The 23,618-nt window shown below is 39.4% G+C and overlaps 3 protein-coding genes and 1 long non-coding RNA gene across 6 annotated transcripts; all 4 read left to right on the top strand.

The window, feature by feature from the left end:
* Positions 1 to 4,742: 4,742 nt before the first annotated feature.
* Positions 4,743 to 10,396, top strand: zfpl1 (zinc finger protein like 1). Of its 2 annotated transcripts, none has more exons than XM_023342221.1 (8): positions 4,743 to 4,906; positions 6,677 to 6,789; positions 6,883 to 6,994; positions 7,108 to 7,301; positions 7,586 to 7,661; positions 8,444 to 8,629; positions 8,701 to 8,821; positions 8,925 to 10,396. In XM_023342221.1, exons 2-8 carry the CDS (start codon positions 6,688 to 6,690, stop codon positions 9,109 to 9,111), a joined length of 978 nt encoding a protein of 325 aa, XP_023197989.1. In that variant the 5' UTR covers positions 4,743 to 4,906; positions 6,677 to 6,687; the 3' UTR covers positions 9,112 to 10,396. The 2 variants fall into 2 exon arrangements, with proteins under 2 accessions (XP_023197989.1, XP_014330364.1); XM_014474878.2 differs by having other exon boundaries at positions 6,631 to 6,789.
* A 2,531-nt stretch (positions 10,397 to 12,927) lies between these two features.
* On the top strand, positions 12,928 to 16,388 carry LOC111610055. The gene is made up of 3 exons (XR_002753480.1): positions 12,928 to 14,104; positions 14,405 to 14,588; positions 16,207 to 16,388. It is a non-coding gene; the product is annotated as an uncharacterized LOC111610055 (long non-coding RNA).
* Positions 16,389 to 16,868: 480 nt separating this feature from the next.
* Positions 16,869 to 18,999, top strand: LOC111610049. Its single transcript, XM_023342211.1, has 2 exons — positions 16,869 to 18,098; positions 18,366 to 18,999. The coding sequence occupies exons 1-2, from the start codon at positions 16,956 to 16,958 to the stop codon at positions 18,909 to 18,911; spliced, it is 1,689 nt and encodes a 562-aa protein (XP_023197979.1). The 5' UTR covers positions 16,869 to 16,955; the 3' UTR covers positions 18,912 to 18,999.
* An 889-nt stretch (positions 19,000 to 19,888) lies between these two features.
* On the top strand, positions 19,889 to 23,476 carry LOC111610052. 2 transcript variants are annotated; one of them, XM_023342219.1, is made up of 5 exons: positions 19,889 to 20,001; positions 20,345 to 20,506; positions 20,973 to 21,039; positions 21,144 to 21,248; positions 21,937 to 23,476. In XM_023342219.1, coding segments are annotated over exons 1-5 (1,182 nt in total). In that variant the 5' UTR covers positions 19,889 to 19,999; the 3' UTR covers positions 22,783 to 23,476. The 2 variants fall into 2 exon arrangements, with proteins under 2 accessions (XP_023197987.1, XP_023197986.1); XM_023342218.1 differs by lacking the exon at positions 19,889 to 20,001 and having other exon boundaries at positions 20,008 to 20,506.
* Positions 23,477 to 23,618: the final 142 nt, after the last annotated feature.

The following is a 23,618-nucleotide window of genomic DNA, read 5'->3' as shown; positions in this document are numbered from 1 at the left end:
CTTACACTTCTTGTAGAAGGTCCCCAAATGAGCAGCCGTCTTGTCCAACTGGTCTCCTTTCAAATGTGTTAGGTTAACATGAGAAAGACAATCATCTCCTTGTTTCCAATTTGTGTCTATTTTGGAGAGTAATCTGCTTCATCTCACTGTTACAGTTAGAAACAAAGGGGATTTATTTGTGCAACCACATGTACTGCTTCTCTGACTGCCATAGTCTGCAGTGTAATCGTGATTTTTTTTTTCCCCCCAGCAAACTCTGTGGCGAGGATAATCCAGGATCTCCAGACCTCTCAGTCGTTGATAAGATTACAAGGTCTCAGATGAAATGGAGACATGAGCAAAGGTTTGAAGGCCAGGGAGGAGCCAGTCAGGACCGAGGTAATGTCACTGCCGTTTCAATGTTTATTGGGAGCGGCACACACAGATCCCCTTCAAGCATCACACACACAACCCTGCACGCCCCGCACGCACACACACACAAACATTTCCCTGTATTGATCTGTCCAGAAAAAGAGTTGAGGTCAGCAGGCATATGTCTAAATTTCTTTCTCTCTGTCGCTCACACTCCATTTGTCTCTGTCTGATTCAATACTCTCCTTCCCCCCGTCAGGGGGCCGTGTCTCAGGCGTACATCTGCGACTCCCTTTCCCTGACCCTCTCTCACACTCCGGAGTTTCTTTGTCTCCGTCTCTTTGCCCTTCACTTGACATCCATAAATCAATCAGACCAATTTCATCCAGAACAAAGCCTGATGGATTTGCTTCGGAGCCACCGTCCTGATAAAGTAACGGCATCCAGAGTGTAATTACCCTTTGAATTAGATGATGTGGCTATGTGACCATGGATTTGATTTAGCTTAATTTTCAGCTATCTCTCTCATGCACACAACCACACACCCGCCCACACCCACACAAATAATATGCAATCCTGCGATAATGGTGTTAAAAAACCTGAGACGTGGAGCTTTTTTTTGTTTTTAGCTTTTTCCACTGGTTAACTATTTATTTGTTGACTGGAAAGAGTTAAATACTTATTTTCATGTCACCCTTTGGTTTGAGGATAGCTGTGTGAATGTGGACTCAAACTCTGATGTAGACCAAAAAAAGAAACTCTGGTTTGCCTAAAAACCTGGGTGTCTGTTCGGTTGAAATGAATTCTGGTGCGGGTTTGAATGCATGTGTGAATGAAAGCAAGACCACCCCCAAAAGTAGGAGGCAGATTATATCACGGGGCATTCTGGGTAATTACAAACAAAACAATTGCGCAAGTCTATCATTAGAAATGGCTCATGGTCTTTTACCAAAGACAACTGCTAAAGTTTTGTTTTCATAGTGTGAGGAGGGAAGTTGCATTCATGTCTTCTTTAGAGGTTTTCATGCCGTTCTCTTTAGTGGTTCTTGACGCAGCGCCACCACAGGCGAAGAGGTGAACAGGTTTTTCAAAGAGTTTGTTTCATTTGACGCAGTGCAGTGTGAAAGCGAACAGCACCAACTGAAAATGTAACAAATATTGCAACTTTGGTCCCCGTTTGAACCAAATCTACCAGACTATCAGATGTCATTCATTCATCGAACAAGAATCCGGAAACCTCATACTGACTATTGTTTATTTTTTTTTATTACACTTGGAGTGATAGGAACACTTGAATTCATTAATTTGGATGAATAGTGCTTGGTATTTTTATGCATATTTAATTGTTTCTGGGTTTTATTTTCTGTTGGATGGCAACTAATTATTTTGGAGTGAATGCAAGAGTACTTGAGGGCCTTTCTGATGAGAACAAGAGCCACATCCAATCTTTGTTAAAAGGCCGTGTGAGCACAATTGACAAAAGAACGTGGATCGCTGAAAGGATTTGTTTTATGCTGGTATTGATTGTTTGTCTCATATAACAAATTGTAATGCAGGAAATGTGTTTCTATAACTCAAAATGAAAATACTTATTTTCTCAGGGCACATTTTTATTCTGTTTTGATGAGTTCACCAATGAAATTGCTCTGTTTGTTTATTTTTGGATGACTTGCTAACAGCTTTACTGATACATCGCAGCTCATTTTACCATAAAATCCCCCTTTTTTTCTCTTAATGTACAGTAATCCAAGCGCAACATGTCAAAGTAACACATGTGAACATGTAGAGGCTGTGCTCTGACTGCAGCATCAGGGAGGAGAATAATTAAACGAGCCATGCCTGAATCTTAACACTCTCCCTCACAGATAGAGCTGATAGCTGATCAATACCTGCCAGACTCAATCAGTCAATAACGTCCTGCAGCCTAACCCGGCTCGGCGCTCCGTCACCGTGTTCAGGCCGAGCTGCAGCACCCCGGGGGCTGATACGTCCTCCAGCGTCTCTGTCATTTGTCTTTAGATTTGCCTTCATCTGAAAGCCACGTTCCCCCTTCGTTCCCTCCACTGTCAGTGATTTATGCTCGTCCCCGCTTGTCACTGCGGGACACTACAGGTCCATGCTCCTTGGCACAAACTCATTTAGTCTCGCTCTCTGTTTTTCTCACAGAGGGCTGAGAGGGTTGACACAGGTATCCGTGTTGCTGAAACATGTTCCATCTAATGAGCTGGTGGAAGTTGTTCCCATTTGTGAGGGGAACAAATGACTCCCCCGTTCAGCCGTCTTTTGTGAAACAGTGAAGTTGTTTTTCTTTGACTTTTTGCTGTGTCATGTTTTAAGCCAAATTTGACATAACACCAAATGATAAATATGCAGCACTGCTCTGTCTCCCTGCTTTACTCTTGGTTTGTTCCTTTAATTTTTCATTTTCTCATTTTGCCCTCAATGTCTCCCTCTACAGGCAATTTAGGGGGGCAGTGAAGTGTGAAGGAAACAATTTGTTCTCATATTCAGCCACGGTCATTGACACACGCAAGCTTGCATGGAGACTTTTAGAAATTTCAGCTTTTTAAAGGAGCCGGATAAAAGCTGTTCACCTGCAGAGCTGATGAACTGATGAACCACAGGTTTTAGATGATACAGGTCATTCGGTGGATCCTTTGTGAAAATCCTTCGTGTAATTACTGATAGTTCTTGTTAATTTAGTGGATTAATTGATTCAGTTTTCAAAACAAACTTGTTTCATTACTTATTCTATCAAAATTAAACTGTGTTTGCTTCCTAAAAATTAATTCATACCTCCATCACGACATGTCTGTGCATATTTTATGACTGATAACATGCACTGGTATCTATTGTGTAACGTTTTGTAAAAAGTGTACATGCACGACTAATTTTTTCACAATTTGTCGTATTATTGTCACAAACCACCAAGTATTTTTTATTCTTTTTTAAGTGCCAGACGAGCACAGAGTAGTTCTTAATTAAAGAAAAACAATACACTGCATTAAAACTATCTTTCAACTAAAAATCTAAGAACATTTACATTTGTATTCCAACATTCTGCTTTGACTTGTGGCCATTTTTCTGGTGAGCATGACTCAGTTGTCATGTCAAAAGATTAGATGAAGAATTGAGCAGTACTCCATAGTAATGTATGGATACTGATTGAACAAGTGGGCTATTTACTAGTTAGGTGAATGAAAGGCATTGCATTTCACTGGAATTTATTTAGAGTTATTAGACTGGAAGAGAGCAAATACATTTAAATGGAGCTTTGCTATAGATTTTTTTAAGGTATGTATAATTTTCTTTCCCTCTCACTGCATTCATTTGTGTGTTTCTAGTTTGTCTTCCCAAACAACTCAGTGTTTTGCAACTTTTCAGACACCTTTTGATTCAGGTGCTTGATTGTCATGTTTTTATATTGGTTATCTTAAATCTATATTTTATTGTTTTTACTGTATGTTGTGTTTTATCTGTTCCTCTTTGTTTCTGCTGACTTCTAACTTTATTGTTTATTATTGTTTAAAAGAGTGTTATTTCATTTCTCTGTTGTGTTAAATTTAAAGCAATGCTTTTATTTGTTTAAGGTACAATGCATGTCATTTTTCCAGCTCATATTCCTGATATTTGAAACTTGAAATGTTGTTAAAAGGTCCATCAGATAAAATAGTGATATAGATTAGACTCCAGTCATTTCTTTCTGTAAACCATTAATAAATAAAAGCACATTTTTAGATTTTCTTTTTTTGACTTTTGAGGAAAACTCTGCAAAATTTTGCAAGTTTTTGCACACAGACCCATAGCAAACCATTATTGATTATCTGTTTAAAAGAGCAGTAAGATAACATTTTAATGGGTGGCTAAGAGATGAAAGGTTAAAATTTTTATCTTCAGTGACATGTCATTGGCTTAAGTCAACATTTTTAAAAAATATATACTTTCAAAACAGAGAAAAAAAACGTTGAAAAAGAGACAACTACAAAAAGACGTAAGATCAAAAACCAAACTACTTTTTGATATCTCAGTTATTATTTTCTTTGACATAAAAATCTGGGACTAAATATCGTCTTTCTTTCTAACCAGCAAAATCCCATAGTTTCCATTATTTTACCTGCCAACCTGTAGTATTAAATATCAATAGAACTAGCTAGGCTACAAGAAAATGTGATTGGTTGGATTTATATTGCTGTGCAGGTAAACCATCTAAATTACCACAGAAATAAATATAAACGTGACAAATTGTTACATATTGGAGTGTGACTTTAATCACAAACTTTACTATTTCTAAGAAACATTAAATGACTCTCTCCGCCGGCTCGGTAGGGGGCAGCATGTGTCGGTGAGGCCACCAATGAAAACCCACGAGCAGGAAGTAGAAGTCCGGAAGAGACGTGGCACATAAACACATAGAGGAAGCAGACAGCTCAGGTTTATGATGACATCCTCTGTAGCAACTTTCATTGGGAATTTAGGGAGACACCTTAAATGACAGCATTGTAGCAGCACTTGAAACAAACGACTCTTCTTTAATGTCAGCGTGACAGCTAACAAGGTGAGTGTTTACTTTGTTACTTCGTTAGCTCCTGCAGCTAGCTGGATTAGCTCGCTGAGCTAGCAGCTAACCAATGTGAGAGTCGTAAATATGGGAGTGAAGCTGCCAGAAGATGTTTTTGTTTTTGCCGAAAAGATGTGGTACTGATATGTAAATGTGCTTTTTAAACGGTTAGTGTATTAAAAAGTCTCAAAGAGTTTGTTATAGCGGGTGGTGAGGTTGAACTTTGGTCAACATGTAGCATTACTGCGTGGTGTTTGTAACTATTGGTAACATGGGCTGGAAGTAAGATGTGTTTTGGGTGCTCTTATCAATATTCTTTTTTTTTTTAACATCCAACATCTTCAGCTTGTCACCTTTAAAGCATGATTACGGCGTATATAAACAAGAAAACGACACATTAGGGATAACAATCAGCTGCAAAAATACTAAATTGTAGTTTATTAAATGTAGGTTTTTCTTCACCTGAGAAACCTTTGAACTTTGGGTAATAAACATTAAAACTGTCCCATTTTCTAAATGGTACATCCATCCTTCCACTTTCTTACAGTTTGTGGTTTTGCAGGCTCTGTTTTAAAAGCCTTTCCACTGAATTAAATTGTCTGAATTAAATAGATAAGAATTTTCATTAGAACATTAATTTTACTTTAAATAGGATTGAAAACTCTAGAAATGTAATTTTGGGAAAGTTTGACATAAAAAGCAGTTATGTTGGATCATTACATCTCTTTCACTGTGATGTAGGTGTCATAAAAAATACAATTTCCACTTGTAAGCTAGAAACTCTTGCTGGTCAGGTTTTCACAGCTGCAGTGTTTCAGAGGAATAGTTCACATTCACTAATGGGGCTTTGTTAACGGGTCGTTACCATAAATCTACATCTATCTATTTTATTGCTGTGGCATATTCTACTTCATTATTTGCAATATCTGTTTGCACCCCTAGCAATTTCTTTACAGCAATTGAATTGTAACTGAAGCACAATTAGCTTTAATAAAGGCCAGTTTCTCCTTGAAACTCTTCAAAATGGGGAAGACAAGACACAGCTCCTATTTAGGTAGATGTTTCGATCTTTATCATTTATATTATTATGGTTATGAATGGGGCTCCTACATAGAGCTATGTGCTATGGACAGGAAAATATTATTTCAATAAATATATCTGTGTTGAACCAAGACATGGTTTCAATTTAAAAAGGTAGTTTTTAAAATCTGCTGCATTTTAATACTAACTTATAGAAAACAATAACTGAGTTGTTTTTTTTTACAGAATTAAAGACATCATTTCTTTAAGAACTGCAGGATTTCTTTGATTAAAAATTCATTCCACATATTGTTGTAATCTCTTCTCTGATTAAACTTGCTGCAATAAGCAGCCCATCACATAATAAATTAATTCAGGCTCGATAATTTTCATTCTGATGATATTTTTTGAAGGGCAATTTTATGAAACTTGCCTTTATAACTTTTATTGACTTTCCTCCATAAATTATTGGACTTGTTTTATTGCCTGGCTCTATTCCTAATGATTCTGAAAATGTGTAGAAAACCTATTTATATTCCATATGGGGTCTGAATAAGCATACAAAAGAAAAATAAAGTATTGGGGAAATCTTTTTTTTTAATTCCAGAATCAATTCCCCATTTCATGTTTGATCCGCTCGGATATTTCTGAGCTGTTATTGACAAAAATCCATTATTTTTTTTTTCTTTTTGGTTGTCCAGCAAAAAGCAGTAGCGGATCCGCATTGTTTATTTCTCCCCAACGCAGCGCATGCGGCTATGGGTCTGTGCAAGTGTCCGAAGAGGAAGGTGACCAACCTGTTCTGCTTCGAGCATCGTGTGAACGTGTGTGAACATTGCCTGGTTTCCAACCACAACAAGGTAAATGTTGGGGGGTGAAGAGCGTCTCGTCTCCGTCTAGTTATGTTTGTTTATTTAATGTTTGCATTGACAACCTGTGCTGCTGCTCCTCAGTGCATCGTCCAGTCTTATCTGCAGTGGCTTCAGGACAGCGATTACAACCCAAACTGTGCTCTGTGCAATAATCTGCTGACCACACACGACACAGTCAGACTGATCTGCTATGGTGAGATGAGTTCTTTTTGTGCCGTTGGATCTTTATAAACCCAAAACAGCAGAAGCGGGTGAGTTTGGCGAGAGGAAAATATCAACCCTGCTTGTCTTTTTGTCGACCCGCAGATGTTTTCCACTGGGCGTGTCTGAATAACTTGGCGTCTCGGCTGCCGCTCCACACGGCCCCAGCGGGGTACCAGTGCCCCTCCTGTCAGGGCCCAGTGTTCCCACCCTCTAATCTGGCCAGCCCAGTGGCTGATGTGCTGAGAGAGCAGCTCTCATCTGTGAACTGGGCTCGAGCTGGTTTAGGGTTGCCATTGGTAACGACCTGTTGATGTTTCTTTCCTTCTTGTTTTCTGTGTTTTCTCTTTCTCTCTTGTTTTCTTCCTGTGCTGTTTTCTTCTTTTTCATTCTTCTTTGTTGTTTTCTTTTGTTTTCATGTGTTCTTATTTCTTTTGCTTTTTTCTTTCTTGTTTTCTTTCCTTCTCTTTCTTTCTTTGTCTCATTTTTTGCTTTCTTTCTTCCTTTCTTCCCTTCTTTCTTTCTTTTCTCTTTCTTCCTCTCTCTGCATTATGTGTGATAATAAAACTCTGTCCCCTGGCAGATTGAAGAGCCCATTGGGGTTCTTGAAGAAACAACAGCCGATGTTTCTGACTACACAGACTGGTCAACATTTGATGGTGAGTCAATTGTTCGGACACACAGAGCATCAGAAAATCATTCCTTCCCCTTGAACTTCATCACATAGTTGTCACAATGAGGCTTCAAAAAATCTTTAGAGTGAGTTTGCCTCCCATCAGCGTAAATACTCTCAACATTCATCCACCTCTATGGTGGAATAACTTAGGGATGGCCCAGTCAAAGACCAGACCTAACTCTATTTAAGAATCTTCAGGAGTTGGAAATTTATGTTCACAGATGCTCTCTATCCTAATGTAGTGTCCAGATGTTCAAAACTGGCAGATAAATAACCCAGTAGACTTTATAGCAGACTTTATAGCACTATAGTCACAGGTCGAGGTGCTATAGACCAGTGTTTCCCAACCCTGGTCCTCAAGGCACACTGCCCTGCATGTTTTAGGTATTTCCTTTCTTCAGTCCAGCTGATTTCAATTAATGACTGACTATCAGGTGTTTGTTGAACTGCAGTCAGTTGAATCAGACACATTAAAGCAGGGAAACCTCTAAAACATGTAGGACAGTGTGCTTTGAGGACCAGGGTTGGGAAACACTGCTGTAGACTTAGGGGAGCTCAATGGAAATTCACTATATTCTTCTCCAATTTAAGATTTTTTTTTAATTGTGTATCACACCTTACTTTGTGTTGGTTTGTTACATAAAATAATAATAATAAAAAACAAAAACATTTCAGTTTGTAGTTGTAATCTGACAAAATTTGAATACTTTTGCGAAGTTCTGCCTTTGTGATTTATGAGTCAAATTGTATTTTTTTTCCTCACAGGACAAGAAAAAAGTGGCGTTTATTCCAGTCACTCCTATAACACTAGCCTCAGCCCGCCTGCTGCCTCACCTCCGACACAAGAAAATGTTGGCGGACTTCATAAAAATGGGGATCCAAATATGCCGGAGCATTCTGTGGTCAACTTTCCTGCTGCTTCCACCAGTGACACTATCACAATACACACAGGTAGATCCCCAGAAAGCCTTTTGGTTCCAGCTTCTGTGACTTACTAACACATGCATGTTGTCGTTCTTCAGCGTCCTCTCCGAGAAAGGTCTACGACACACGGGACGTTCACGGCTCTGTCACGCAGATCGACTTTGACGACGACAAGTACCGGCGGCGACCGGCGCTCAGCTGGTTCGCACGAATTTTAAAGTCAGTCCTTCGAAACTCCGTTGTGGCGCTGTGAGACTAGAGAATACAACGAATGAGGGTTTTGTTTGCTCCAGTTTTGTCTTATTTCATGCATTCTTTCCAGAAATCGTACCGGAGGAAAGAAGACAGCTCTGTCCTGGAAGCAGCGTGTCTTCATGCTCCTTTTGGTGGGAGTCCTGGGATTCTTCACGCTGATCATCATCATGGCGAAACTCGGACGCGCCTCGGCCGGCTCAGACCCAAACCTAGATCCTCTTCTTAACCCCAACATCCGTGTGGGGAAAAACTGAGGAGCAGCAGCGATTTGTTGTTTGGCCTGAAAAGAAACTGATGCACAAACTGCCCACCAGAGGGAGCTCTTTACCCAACTCCTAAGAGGACGTTCCTCAGACTGTAAAGAAGCAGTTCTCCCACCGTTCCACCGGTTCTGTTGATCCAGGTGAGACACAGAACTTATAAAGGCGACCCCGGGGCTAGACGCAGTTACATAATTTATCCAAATGTTGTTGTTTTTGGTGACGAGGGGCAATACTTTATTCAGCTAACATTTCCCTGTGATCTGTGTAAGTTAATTTCTGTTTAGATTTTATGTGGAAGCATTGCTAATGTTGAAGAAACTTCAACTGTCTGCATTACAAACTGATTGACTCTGTCGCCATGGGACCCGGAGTCAAACTTACCCGACACATCCTACGACTATAATGATCTGCATTTCCTCTGCAAATTGAGTGCTTTGCTTTCAGATTTGACATTCACACTGTATGTATATTTTCCTGGTTGTTTTTTTTTTTTTTTTTTTTTTGAGTGTCCATTAAATTGGAATCCCCCTAAAATGACACGTTTTACTGCTGAATCTTTTGATTTTCTTCTGGCTCTGCTTTTAGAAGTCCATTACTGCGTCTATCACCTTCGTTACGCGCTGGTGTGGAAATATGTCCGGCACATTGTCGTGCCATTGTGACTACAGATTATGCAGAGTTCCTGCCTGTAAGCAGCATATTGATGCTAACACAGGAGGGGAAGCGCAGAAGTCGATAAGATTCCACATAATGGTCGTTCTGTTCTGCTCTCATCTATTAATGCTGCTGCCAAAATTACATTTAGAGATGGTTTTTTTTTTTTCATTAAAGCTGCAGGGATTGTAGCATGACGGAACACGTTTAAAGATTGTTTTAACTGTTTATTTTTCTACTTTCCGTGGTAAGCCGGAGGAAACAGTGATTTATTGCTAAATATTCTGCCTTTCAAAAGCTTTAATGTGTTGTTACAGACCCACACTTTAACATATGATAGAGTAACGCAAACATGAGTCAGTAGCTTAGAGAACCACGTTTTTGCTTCTTTGCAGCTCTAAGTCTTTTGCTGTATTTCTTTAATTTCTGTTGGCTTCTCTCATAAAAATACACTGAAGTTGGTGGTTTCGACATGTCTAAATGTGATTTTAAAAAGTTAAATGGGTATGAAAACTTTTAGCAGCTGCATTAAATCTGTAGATTTTTGGTGTTTATACCACTCGATTGTTCTTCATTTCCCTTGATTAAGCAAAAATAAAATGAAAGTGGACAAATACTAAAATTTTAGGTTTTTGTCATAGAAAATGAGACTATAAAATATTTTTTACAGAAATTATGTGCCATTTATTCTGTATAATTTACCTGGAAAACAAAAAACATAACTTGGTTGCGTAACATAAAACGAACAGAAAAAATTGTTTTAATTGCATGAAATGCTTCTTTATGGCATTTAACTGAGAAATATTCCCGTTTCTCTCTAAATTCTGTACAAAATTCTTAAAACGCTCAGAACTGTCCTTTCACATACTGAAATCAAAAATATCATTTAGAGAAATTTAGGGTAACTGTAGACTGTATTTTACATTTTAAAGTAGTACATGAAAAATTAGACATAGTTACAAATTACTTTTCACATTTTGTTCACAAATGTTTTCATGTACGTCTGAGGAAATTTAGCAGTACCAAGTTTTAATTTATTTAATATATTAATTCCCTTTCTTAATCATTAATAAGGTGTATTATTTAAGTTTCTTAAACAAACCCAATTCCCTTGGTCCACATTTATATGTGCAACGTCTTGCATCTCACCTCAGCCACCAAACTAATTGCTTTGCAGATGTTTTGTGTTCATAAATACCTTCCAACACGCATTGCGTTTGCACATGACTGTTATCTGACTCTCCCAACTTTCCATCGTGTTGGTGACGCATCACAGGTTCGCTGCATTGATTGTTAGAGGATTTGAGTCACAGCTGAATTGATGTGGAGAAAGCTACTGGCTATTTCATACATACAGCGCCTTGAAAAAGTACTCACACCCCTAGAATTTCTTTTACGCATTTTGTCCGTTTCATTGGGTTCTTATGTTAAAGTAGCATATATCATGAAAGGAAAATATTCATGGTTTTATATGTAAACATCACCCTGAACGTACCAACCTCACCACGAGACATGGTGGTGGCAGCGACATGCTGTGGGGATGCTTGTCTTCAGCAGATACAGGGAAGATGGACTGAGCTAAATTCAAAAAAATCTGTAAAAAACAAAAACTGGAGAAGGCAGCAGAGGTTCATCTTCCAGCAGAACAGCGACTGTAAACAAACACCCAGAGCATCAATAAAATGTTTAGACGTTAGATAAAATTAAAAAGACATTGACGTCCAGGTGTAACTTTACAAAATATGCAAAGGTCTAAGCAGAATGATAAGTTTTGTAAAACACTGCATATAAATTGGAATAAAACAAAGGTCTTGACTCGGCCTTTGTTGTCGTCAAAATACATTTTTATTTTTGTTTACGTCTATATAAACTGAAAAAAAGAGAATATTTGATACAAATTATACTGGTAACAAGTAACTGAATTAAGTTAATGTTTTAAGTTTGTTAAATTTGACAATTGAGCAATTTATTTAGGTTGGTTCAAATGTCCTCTATTTTTATTCTATTTATATCTATATGCATGTATAGATAAACATAAGTAGCAAACTGGATTTATTCAAACGTGTGAAGTGCAGTGCCCTTTGTCACATTATTGGAGTTCAATGCGGCTCTCGGTAACTGAGTTATTAGCTTGTCCATTGCATTGACATAATAGGGACATACTTATCAATAATTTGACTTTGTTGTCAACATGCCGTTGTTATTTGCACGTCTGTTACAGAGTGTATTTATTTATATGATAGCTTCAACACAAATTAATACAAGGATGAACTTAGACTAATCCTTGAGCATTAAAGCAAAGAAGAAATATATTTTAATATATTATAAGTATAGAAAATAGAAACTTCAAGAGTAACAGTGTAAAAATAGCATATTTAATTATGTTTTGTAAAAAGAAATCTGACTTTACTTCATTATAAATACAAAACTCTTTAAAAGGTACTACATTAATTTATTTTTTTTCTGCTTTCTTACTTACCATCTCTTCCTGTTTGCTGTAACAAACAGTATTTGATATGTATAGACAACGGAGGGAACATTTTGTATTATAAAATTAGGGCAGACTCAATAACGAAACAGTTTAACGCTGTTTATTTCTTCTGTTCCTATACGGCGTGAACAAAGGTACACACAAGAGGACATAGATAGAGAATTAGGGTAATATGTGTCACATTCAAGAATTTATTAGAAAATTGTCTATAAAACACACTTTGCTTCCTCAAATAATTTTTTTAAAAATATTTCTCAGCAGAGCTGTTTTAATCCAGGCACACTGGAAGATTTAGCAGAAGGAAACACTGTTTGAGGTCAATACTCAGCATCTTAAATTGATTTAAGTTTAGACTTTGAATAGACCAATCTAAAACCTTCTTTATTTTAACCACTGAAAAGTGATCTGTATGGCATGCTTCAATTTATTGCTCTGCTGTCTTTGACCTTTAGGTTAGCAACCGCTAGCGGCTAGCTCAGGGGTGGGCAATCCTGGTCCTCGATGGCCGGTGTCCTGCAACTCTTAGACGTCTCCCTGGTCCAACACACTTGAATCCAACAGCTGAATCACCTCCTAAGTGCAGTCAAGTTCTCCAGAGTCCTGCTAATGACCTCATTATTTGGCTCAGGTGTGTGGAAGTAGAGATACATCTAAAAGTTGGAGGAGGTCGGCCCTCGAGGCCTGGAGTTGCCCACCCCTAGGCAAGCTGAACCTCTTCTTCAAGATTTTACCCGTTACAACTCCTGGTTCCATCAATACGTCTCGATGTTCATGTCAGGAAATGACAAAGCAGTTTTGCTTTATTTTTTTATTCTGTGTAACAAGATCTACATCTTCCCAAAAGTTCTCTTCTGTCGTGTAAGTTGACAGAATATTTTTTCCCAAAACTTCGGGATCATCACAATGTCTTTTTGGTAATGTGAGACAGATTTTTTTGATCATGGCCTTAAAACTTGATCATCGATTCCACTGCTCTCCTAAAGCTTTCCTTTTGTTGAATCATGAATGTCGACCTTAAACGAGAAAAATGAGACCTGCAGAGTGTTAATGTTGTTCCAGGGTCTTGTGTGACCTCCTGGATGAACCGTCGCTCCGCTCTTGGAGACAACTGTGAAGGTGGGTCACCGTTCCACACTTTGTCCATTTGTGGAGACTTTATTGAAGTGTAAAAACTACAGAAATTGCTAACCGATAACAGAATAATAGATGTCAACAGCATTTCTAATCTGTTCTTTATTTTCTTCTTAGATTGGTGCATCTAAGAAGAGATTTTTATTTATTTTTTTTGTGCCTACTTTATGTTGGCAGGTTTTATGTAAAATATTTCTTGATTCTACAAATGTGGCTGGTGAAATTAAACCCAGCTTTGCAAAAAACAATATTGCTTGCAGATATTTCTTCATTTAGTTGAATGATGTAATAACTGAACTGCAAACCAGCAGGTGGAAATGGCTTTTCCCTCTGGACCCGGTTCGTTTGTGCTGTTTCTTTCTTGTGAACTTAAACTGCTTTTCTATTTATCATATCACCATTGTCTCATCTTAAAATTTGATTGATGACGTGTCAATAAACCTAAACACATCTGTATGAATAGCTTATGGTCATAATTTATATTGCTGTTTATATGTTGTACTCATTCATACTTTCTTTTATTGATTCCTGCAAAAGCAGTCACACGCTGTACTGTTTTTAGTGGAGTCCTGCTCAGATCAAAGCCCTTCTGTCATTGGTTGGCACAGAGATATATATTGATATGTCAGGATGGGTTCTGCTTGTGCTTGTGCAGTTAAGAGGGGGCATCACGGAGGGAACATAAGTGTAAACACCCCTGCTCTCAACGTAAGTACAGATACTGACTGTACAGTCACTTATCTTTTAGACTGTTTGTCAATTTAAACATTTATTGCAGTGTTCTGTTGTATTTTTTAAAAATATATATAACATTTCATCATTGGTTTCCTACAAAGCAAGCATTGGTTATGCTTCATGTCATGGTGTTTTATTGTATATCAAGCTTACATTAATTATTACATTCATATGAAATATAAAATGCACAATTTCATTATAATTTTTTGAGTTAAAAAAAAACACATGAAAACAGTATAATATAATTTAAACTGATTTAATGTTTTATTTCAGTCCTCAGCTGCTGCCTCGCTGGATGAGGAAATATTTTAGACCAATGCAAGGGGTCTCAAATGTCTGACCATCAAGAAAAAGAACTGAAGCACAGAAAGGCTAAACAAGTGATGCAGCATCGCCACCACCAAGTCCATCACCACCATCACTACCATCACCGGTCCGATGACAACACCAGTCAAGAGTAAGTCTGTGGAAACTTCTCCCTGCTTAAGACTGCTCTCAGCGCCTTGCAAAAATCTTCATATCACTTGAACTTTTTGGTAAAACTTTATTTGAAGGGGTGCTCATAAGACTGACATAACACTGTCATAAATGTGACATGACGCCTTTTATGAACAGGAATGAGTCCCTATGAATGTTTTTGACTGTGGTCATGAAGTGTCATTCGATAAATTATGTCATTTTTAATGCAAAGTTGCTTTGAAAGTAGAATTAAAGGTCTATTAAACGTACAAACTTAACATTATTTGGTAAATATTGACACTTTAGAACAAGGTTTTCATTTATTTTTAATGCTACTTTTAAAGCAACATTGCATTAAAAGTGACATTATTTACCAAATGACACTTCATGAACATTAACATTCATAGGGACCTTATTCATGTTCATAAAAATTTCACATTTATGATAGTAGACAGTCAGTCTTATGAACACCCCGTCAAATAAAGTGTTACCAACTTTTTCATGTTTGTCACATTACAACTATAAACTTTATTGCATTTTATGTCACATTTAGAGACATAGTAGTAGTGCATAGTGAAAAAAAGAAGAAAAATTTTTTGATATATATACTAAAAAATTGCGGCATGCATCTGGATTGAGCCCCTTTTAAACTGACACCCATCAAGACAATCCAAGAAGAATAAAAGTTCCTTCAGAAGTCACCTAAATTGCAAAAATAGTTCATTTGTGTGTAGTTCCACCTCAATATATACAGCTGTTTTCTGACAAGTTCATAAGGAACAAGGAATTCAGCAAGGTGGTCAGGGATAACATTGTCAATTTCAAAACAAGTTAGGTCTAAAAACAGTATGTCCAAAATGAAACAGAGATGGGAGCATCTCATGCTGCAAGGACGCTTCTTTTGAGGAAGAACAGGAAATCAATCAGAGCTGATGGTGGTAAGATGAATTTAACTGAGAACTGGCCAAAAAGCAGTGGTGTGAGAATGCTTTTCTTCATCAGGCATAGGGAAGCTGGTCAGAATAGACAGTGGATAGAGCTAATTAAACAAAATTTGTTAGAGACTGCAAAAGAAATGAGACTGGCACAGATTCTAGCAGGTCAAGGATCCATACAGGCAGATCTACATTAGAGAGGTTTAGATTATATTATTCAAACTAGAATCAAAAGTTGAGATTTAAATTAAATTGAGACTTTGTGGCAAGACTTAAAAACTGCTGTTAAGAGATACTTTCCATCAGATCTAACTGAGTTTGTGGGATTTTGCAAAGAGGAATCGACAAAATTTGCAGACTCCAACTGTGCAACGGTGGTATAGAAATACCACAAAAGATTTCCTACTGCAGCTCCAGTTAAAGGTGGTTCTACAAAGTATTGACGTAGAAACACATTTTTTCTGATTACCAGGAGTAAAAACTTTCGAAAACCATCTTTTTCCTTCCACTTTGCAATTATGTGTTATTACATGAAATATGCCAAAAAAACACCTTCATGAGATATGAATGCTAAAGTGTATTTTAGTTTTTTTCTCATTTTATGTTAGAAATTTAGAGGCAAAGTTAATCTCATATTACTGCGATTCAGATATTCTAACTATAGAATGTTTTTTTCAACAGCACTCCGTCAACAGTGGACAGCAGCGATCATCCTCCACACAACCAAAATCACGGGGAACATGAGAAGAGTCATTCTTCACACCCTCACCATGGTCATCATAGGCAAAAGCATCGTAATTTTTCTGTTTCAGAAACCTCCTTTGACTCCTCATCTTCATCGTCTTCCTCATCAACATCCTCTTCCTCTTCATCCTCTTCCTCATCATCACCTTCCTCCTTCTCCTCTTCTTCGTTTTCCTCCTCTTCCACAACATCTTCTTCCACCTCTAGTCTTTCTACTGGAAACACCAGTGACTCTTCAGATACATACACTCACAGGAAGCCTCTGCATTCCCAGTCTTTTACTGACATTTCTACAAAACATCGGTACTTTGAAGAAGAAGATGATGATGACACTGCCCCTTTAATAATTAAAAGAGGAAGTCAGCACAGGATATCTGTCAAGCAGAAAAAAGGCATTGAGAAATCTTCCCGCAACTGTCCTACTAGAGCAGGATTCAAAAATCAGCAAACAAGTACAAGAGGTTTAGGAAATGATGGAAGCTTCCGCAAGGCAAAATCAATGGAGGATCTCAAAGCACCCAAAAATAAAGGAGGAAATGGAAGCAATGAAGGAGATGAGCTGGAGAGGAGCAAAAGTGAAGCTAAAAAGAATTTAATGAAAGAAAAAATGCAGTTTTCTGCCTTCCTTAACGAGATTACACGGCAAGTGCTCAGCCCAATGAGACTTACCTCTCTTGGGGTCACAGATGCTCAAAGACCCTGGAGCCCAGGACAGGTCTCCACCAGATCCAGGGAGACAGACAGTAGCACTGACAAACCCAGACAGCAGAGAAGTCGTGCTGCAAGTGCAGACTCAATTAGCTCAAGCAGACATTCCCATACTAGCAAGCATTCTAAGTCTTCTCGTCTGTCTCACTCTAAAGCTTCCCATCATCCCGGTGTCTGCTCTGACAGTCCATCTGGTCATCCAAAGCACAGACGTAGAAGCTGTCGCTCAAGATCTCCAGCTCGTGAGCATCAATCTCGATTGCCTTCTCGAAAGCACTACCACCGCCATCGTTCCACTCACCATAACAATGAAGATTGCAACAGTCCAGGTCATCACCAACATGAAAGATATGGCCATACTACTAGTCATCACCATCACCATAGACACCACAATGCACCACATTGCCATCGGTCTGGAGACAAAAATCATGAAGATAATTGTAGCCCAACTCATCATCATCATGAAGACCATCATAGTTCAAATCATCGCTATCACAGCCATTCAAGCTCACGGCCTACCACTCCTCATCTGCATAGACGTCACAGTTCAACCAGTGACATTGGAGATCCTCACAGTCCAACACGTCCACATCACCATAGTGAGCACAAGGATAGGCCTCATCCCTATGAAACCCACCAGCACTACCATGTGGACTCCCATAAAGAAGCTAATCAGCATCATCATGGAGACCACCACAATCCAGGCCATCATCACCATGGAAGGCACCAAAGTCCTGGGCATCGTCATCATCATCATGGGGACCACCATGGTACAGGTCACCATCATCATGGCGACCACAATAGCCCAGGTCACCATCATCATGGCGACCATCATCATGGCGACCATCACCATGACGACCACCACAATCCAGGTCACCATCACCATGACTACCACCACAATCCAGGTCACCATCACCATGGCGACCACCACAGTGCAGGTCACCATCATCATGGAAATCTCCACAGTGCAGGCCATCATCAAGATGCAGAACGCCACCACCATGGAGATGACCACAATCCAGGCCACCATCATCATGAAGATCACCACAATCCAGGCCACCATCATCATGAAGATCACCACAGTCCAGGCCACCATCATCATGAAGATCACCACAGTCCAGGCCACCATCATCATGAAGATCACCACAGTCCAGGCCACCATCAAGATGCAGAACGCCATCACCATGGAGATGACCACAATCCAGGCCACCATCATCATGAAGATCACCACAGTCCAGGCCACCATCATCATGAAGATCACCACAGTCCAGGCCACCATCAAGATGCAGAATGCCATCACCATGGAGATGACCACAATCCAGGCCACCATCATCATGAAGATCACCACAGTCCAGGCCACCATCATCATGAAGATCACCACAGTCCAGGCCACCATCATGACACAGAGCACCACAGTCCAGCCCACCGTGACCATGATGTTGACCACTACAATCTGGATCACCATCATCATGGTGACCACCACAGTCCAGGCCGTCATCCTCATGTTAACCATCGTAATCTGGGTCACCTTCATCATGGTGGCCATCACAGTCCAAGCCATCATCATCACCACCAAGACTACCACAGCCCAAGCCATCATCATCATCATCAAGACGACAGTCCAGGACATCATCATGACACAGGCCTCCACAATTCAGACCACCATCATCATGGAGCTCACCATAGTCCAGACCATCATCATCACCCTAAACACCCTCACAGTCCTGACCACAGCCACACTCCAGGTCATCATTCTCATCATAAAATCCACCACAGTCCAGACCACCATCATAGAGACTACCCAAGTTCAGGCCAGCATCATGCAGACCACCATGGTCCAGTCCACCATGAACATGAAGACCATCACAGTCCAAGCCATCATCACAGGGTTCATCACAGTGAAGGCCAGAATCATGGGGACCAGCATAATCTAGACCATCGTAATTATGGAGACCAGAACACTCCAGGTCATAATCATGGACATGACCAAAGTCCAGGCCATCATCATAAAGTACACCACAATCCAGACCATCCAGATTTTGGGGATCAGGACACTCCACGCTATCTTCAGGCAGATGACCACAATCAAAGCCATCATCATGGAGACCACCACAGCCCAAGCCATGCTCATGAAGTGCAACACAGTGTAGGTGACAATCATGAAGATCCCCACCATTCTCACCATCATTATGAAAGTCACAGCAGTCCAGGCCACGAACAGACAGTCCACCACAGTCCAGGCAGTGTTCATAAAGCTCATTATAGTCCAGCTAGCCATCATGAAGATGACTGTCACAGTCCAGGTCCTCACCATAAAAGCTACCATGCCCCAGGTCATCAACATAGAGACCATCACAATCCAGATGTTCAGCGTCATCATGTTGAATACCACCAAACAAATCTTCATCATGACCATCACCTTGAATCTCCGGCAGATCTGAGCCTTAACAGTGATCTTGAACACAACACTCTTGATGATCATCATCCTAATTTAAAGGAGTATTCTGCTATTAGTTCACCTTCACACAGAAAGCCAGAATGTCTTGTCAGCACTGATTCCCCCAGCGACACAAATAATCCCTCTGGTTTGGATGAAGAACGGACAAGTTTCTCCAGGCCATTCCATGTTAAAGTATGGTCTTACTTTTCAAGTTTAAACTTCTGCATGCAATCTATCTTTAGAGTTTGTTCACTTTTAGGGAAGAGTCACAAAAAAATAATCATAAGTTATGTAACAATATTTGTCTCATTTGTTTTCCTATTGATTCTGGCAAGTGCATGCACGTCATGGTGGAAAATAGATTATTTGCGGCAGAACAATAGATTAGACACTAAGCACAAAAGTAATGGAAATCAATTCAGCATCCAAACTAATGGTTTTTATTCTTATGTCCTTTTTAAACCTCTTTAGTGTTTAAACTTTAGCAGTACAGCAGTGCTTCCATTTGAATGTTTTTTTTATCTCACCAACATATTTCCTTCTTTTCCCATACAGGAAAAAACGCATGACTTTGGCAGGATCATGTAAGTTCAATGTTTTCCTTTAGGGCAATGGTCTCAACCTGCATTTCTCCAGGGACAGAGTCCAGTAACGTTTAGACGTGTTTCTTGTCTTGCAGACTTGAATTAATTGGCAAAACATCCTCACTAGCATGCAGTCAAGCTATACTGAGCTACGCTAATTAGCTAATATTGGAGCCAGGTGTGATGAAGCAGAGAGACCTTAAAGTTTCAGGACAGTGGCCGTTAAGGAATGGAGTTTGAGATCGCTGCTTCAGGGTTTTGCTAACTGAAAAAGTTATAGATAAAGTGACGGTAGTAACTTATTTAAGATTTCTTCTTTTTTTTTTACTTTTTGTTTGGGTAGGATACTGCAAAACCAAAATGAAGGTCTGCAGCAAAGTTTACTGAAGACAGCAGTGAGGATGGAGTGTTTGGGAGAAGAGTTCATCAGTAGCCAGAAGATCCTGGAAACTGAACTTCAGAGGACTCGCATGGAGCTCAGCAACCTCATGGGCAGGTTTAACAGGTGCCTCCAGAATAAAAACAGAGGAGAATGGTTCGAGATGACAGAGAGCCAAAAGCAGACTTAATAACCAGTAATCCTTCCAAAGCTATGCAGAATACTGTGAAGCAGATGGGCTATAGCAATGGAAAACCATGCTATAGCCTGTTTCCTGTTGTTTCCTGTTCTGTCTCCCACAAAACACGAAACAAGGATGCAATTTACAAAAGCACCTTGTAAATTGTACAATAGAATAGAGTCGTGGACTGACGGCAAGTCCATACCTATATAATGTTATTTTCCCAAAATGGATTCAAATCTATAAGGAATGTTTTAGACATCTTTTTTGAATGACTGATACAGATAATTGCCACAATTGTAAAACACATTACTGACTGGAAAGGTGTGACTGATAAAGTGGTGACTGTACTTGCATGGTAACATGTTGCACATATATGTTCTTTACTCTGCTTCTGTCTCTTTCCTTAAGGCTCCATGATGATTGTTCCTCCACACAACAGACCAATAGTCTTCTAGAGTTAAAGCTTCACTCAGTGGTGAGGCAGCAACTCTCCCTCAGTTAACATATTCCTAAATGTTTCGGGACGCTATACTGTGAGCTAGTTATCTTACTTACTGAAGATCTGTGTTTCCCCACCAGCTTCAGAATATGGAAGGAGAGCGAGAAAGGTTGAATCTGCGCATCTCAGAATTGACCGAGCAACTGAGTGACGCTCAGTATGCCAGCACCATGGAAGAAATAAACGTGAGAGGCTTACCTTTATCATTACATTTAAGGCAGACATACATTTACTAAAATTGGGCAGAATACAATAAAATATTAATGTATTATGATTGATTTCAGTCTTTGATTTTTTGTTTAACTTTATATTTTCTTAAGTCATAACGGCACATTGCGAAGTATCCAAAACAATACAAAGTAATGCATATTTGTGGAGTGGAAGGAAACAGTACCTCACTTATAGACACTTGTAATAACCAATCAACAGATGAATGTTAGCCATGCCCTTATCCTCACCTCTAGACTTTGATGTGCAATTTTGACAGATTAGATTATTTCAGGGTGAAACTGCAGGAACAGGAACCATGAAATAATTATATGGACATTATATATATATATATTTGCATTTTAATGATGTTTTTTTACATATTTAATATATAAGCTATCCATCAAATTAATTCATTCATTCAAACCTTTAATTATTTCATGGTATAGAGTGGTATGGTATTTAATTACTTATTTAACAATGTATATATTTGTTTAATTTTGTCTTTTTTAACCCTCAATAGGTAAACACCATATAATATTCTCAATCACAGCAAAACACTGGAGATTGTGATTATTAAGTAACAAAATGTGCAAAGGTCAAAGTGGTGTAATTACTTTAGCAAGGCACTATAACTGATTAAGTTTCAACCTCTGTTCACTTTAGGCAGCAGCTGGGCCGCGTGAAGTCAACCCACGCTCTCTTTCTGGTGATGCACTCCCGCAGATGACTCCTCCAATCGCTCCCCCACCGGCTCAGTTCATGGACAGCCATAACTATGGGAAAGAAGCAAACTCTGCACCGGAGCAGGCTTTGGGGTCGGTTCCAGAGGAGGAGGAATCTGACTGGTCCGAGGTGGGAGAGGAGACCCCACGCCTCTTACTGACGGGATCAAACAGAGGCCAGGCATGGAGGCCAGAAGAAGCAGACATGGACAAAGACAGCGAGTCGGGAAGTGAGGACCTAGTGAGAAGACACTCTCCGCGCCCTCTGCAGATACCCCATCTTCAGTTCACCATTCACAACGAGTTCGTCCCATCGTCCCACACCAACACTTTACCTTCCGGCTTCAAGAATCTGTCTGAGGGCATGTGTAAGGAGGAGAGTTACAGGATCACCACAAGTCCAAATGTTAAGTCTACCATCCTCATCCGGTCTGCGAGCCTAGAAGAAATACCTCTGACACGACACGACGAAGAGCTCAGAGGAACGGAGGCCGCGCAGAGCCTTCACCATTCAGCTGACGAAGCCGTCGAGGATCTCGATAATCAGATCATTCATCACTGGCGAATGAGCGGTGATAGGGACACGGTCATCAGGAGGCTGATAAAGAGCAGAGCGCCCGAGGAAGACGGCATCCTAGCCAGCCTGCAGTCAGCGGAACAGCTGCTCAATCACTTCATATGCGACCCTACGTCGGGTGAAGGAAGAGAGCCGGCCAGGTTTGAGATGCACGGTTGGACCGGGGGGATTCCAGAGGAGGTTCTGAAAGGGGAGCGAACTCAGCTCTGACTGTTCACTGTAAAAAAACAAAACAAAACAAAAATGCTGCTGAAGATTGGGTTTTCGAATGCTTGCTAATGTATTTATGTTTTATAATAAACTGTAAATTAGTAGGTACCTTGCCAGTTAACTTCTAATTGTATCTTTCATTGTGTTTCATGACAAGCAGTCCACTCCCTTTGTCACTAACACGCTGCTGAACTGATCACAATCCCAGCTATAAAGCAGATTCTTTTCCCTCTTCTTTCATAAACATACCAATGATATTTATGACGGTGTAGCGACAAAGATTTTTACCCAGCATCTAGAGTTGTCTTTTAAATAATGTATGATTAATGGATTTGAAATGGCTAACAGTTACTGGAGTGAGATAAAACGGTGAAACACTGAACCACCGGTGTGCAGCTTGAATTCAACCACCGGCTAATTTGTTGCAGAATATTTTGTCGTAAAATGAAAATGTTTAGGGATGGCTTTCTAAATTTTTGTGTTCTCTATGCCGTATGAAATTGTAGACACCATCTTGTTTGCATGTACATGTATATGTATGCTTGTATGTATTCATAGTATTTTGTCTTTATATGACCTCATTATACATTCTTGAACTGTAAACTGTGACAATACTAGATTAGCTTGTCAAAACACCCGATCACAACTCATGTAGGTACGTCCATATTCCATTTAATAAAGCAAATAAGTTAGACTCAGTATGTACTTCATGCCTTTGTTTTATTCCTTTATGGTTTGGGTAACAACAAAAAGTTGTTTCTGTTTCCAAAACATTTTCATTTTTTCTATATTTACATTTAACATCAGAGTAATACTGTAGGTATTCTGTATAGGGA

The sequence above is a fragment of the Xiphophorus maculatus genome, chromosome 11 (assembly GCF_002775205.1).
Source record: "Xiphophorus maculatus strain JP 163 A chromosome 11, X_maculatus-5.0-male, whole genome shotgun sequence".
Taxonomy (NCBI): Eukaryota; Metazoa; Chordata; class Actinopteri; order Cyprinodontiformes; family Poeciliidae; genus Xiphophorus; species Xiphophorus maculatus.
The sequence above is the reverse complement of the archived record's forward strand: the minus strand, read 5'-3'. Positions and strand labels throughout refer to the sequence as shown.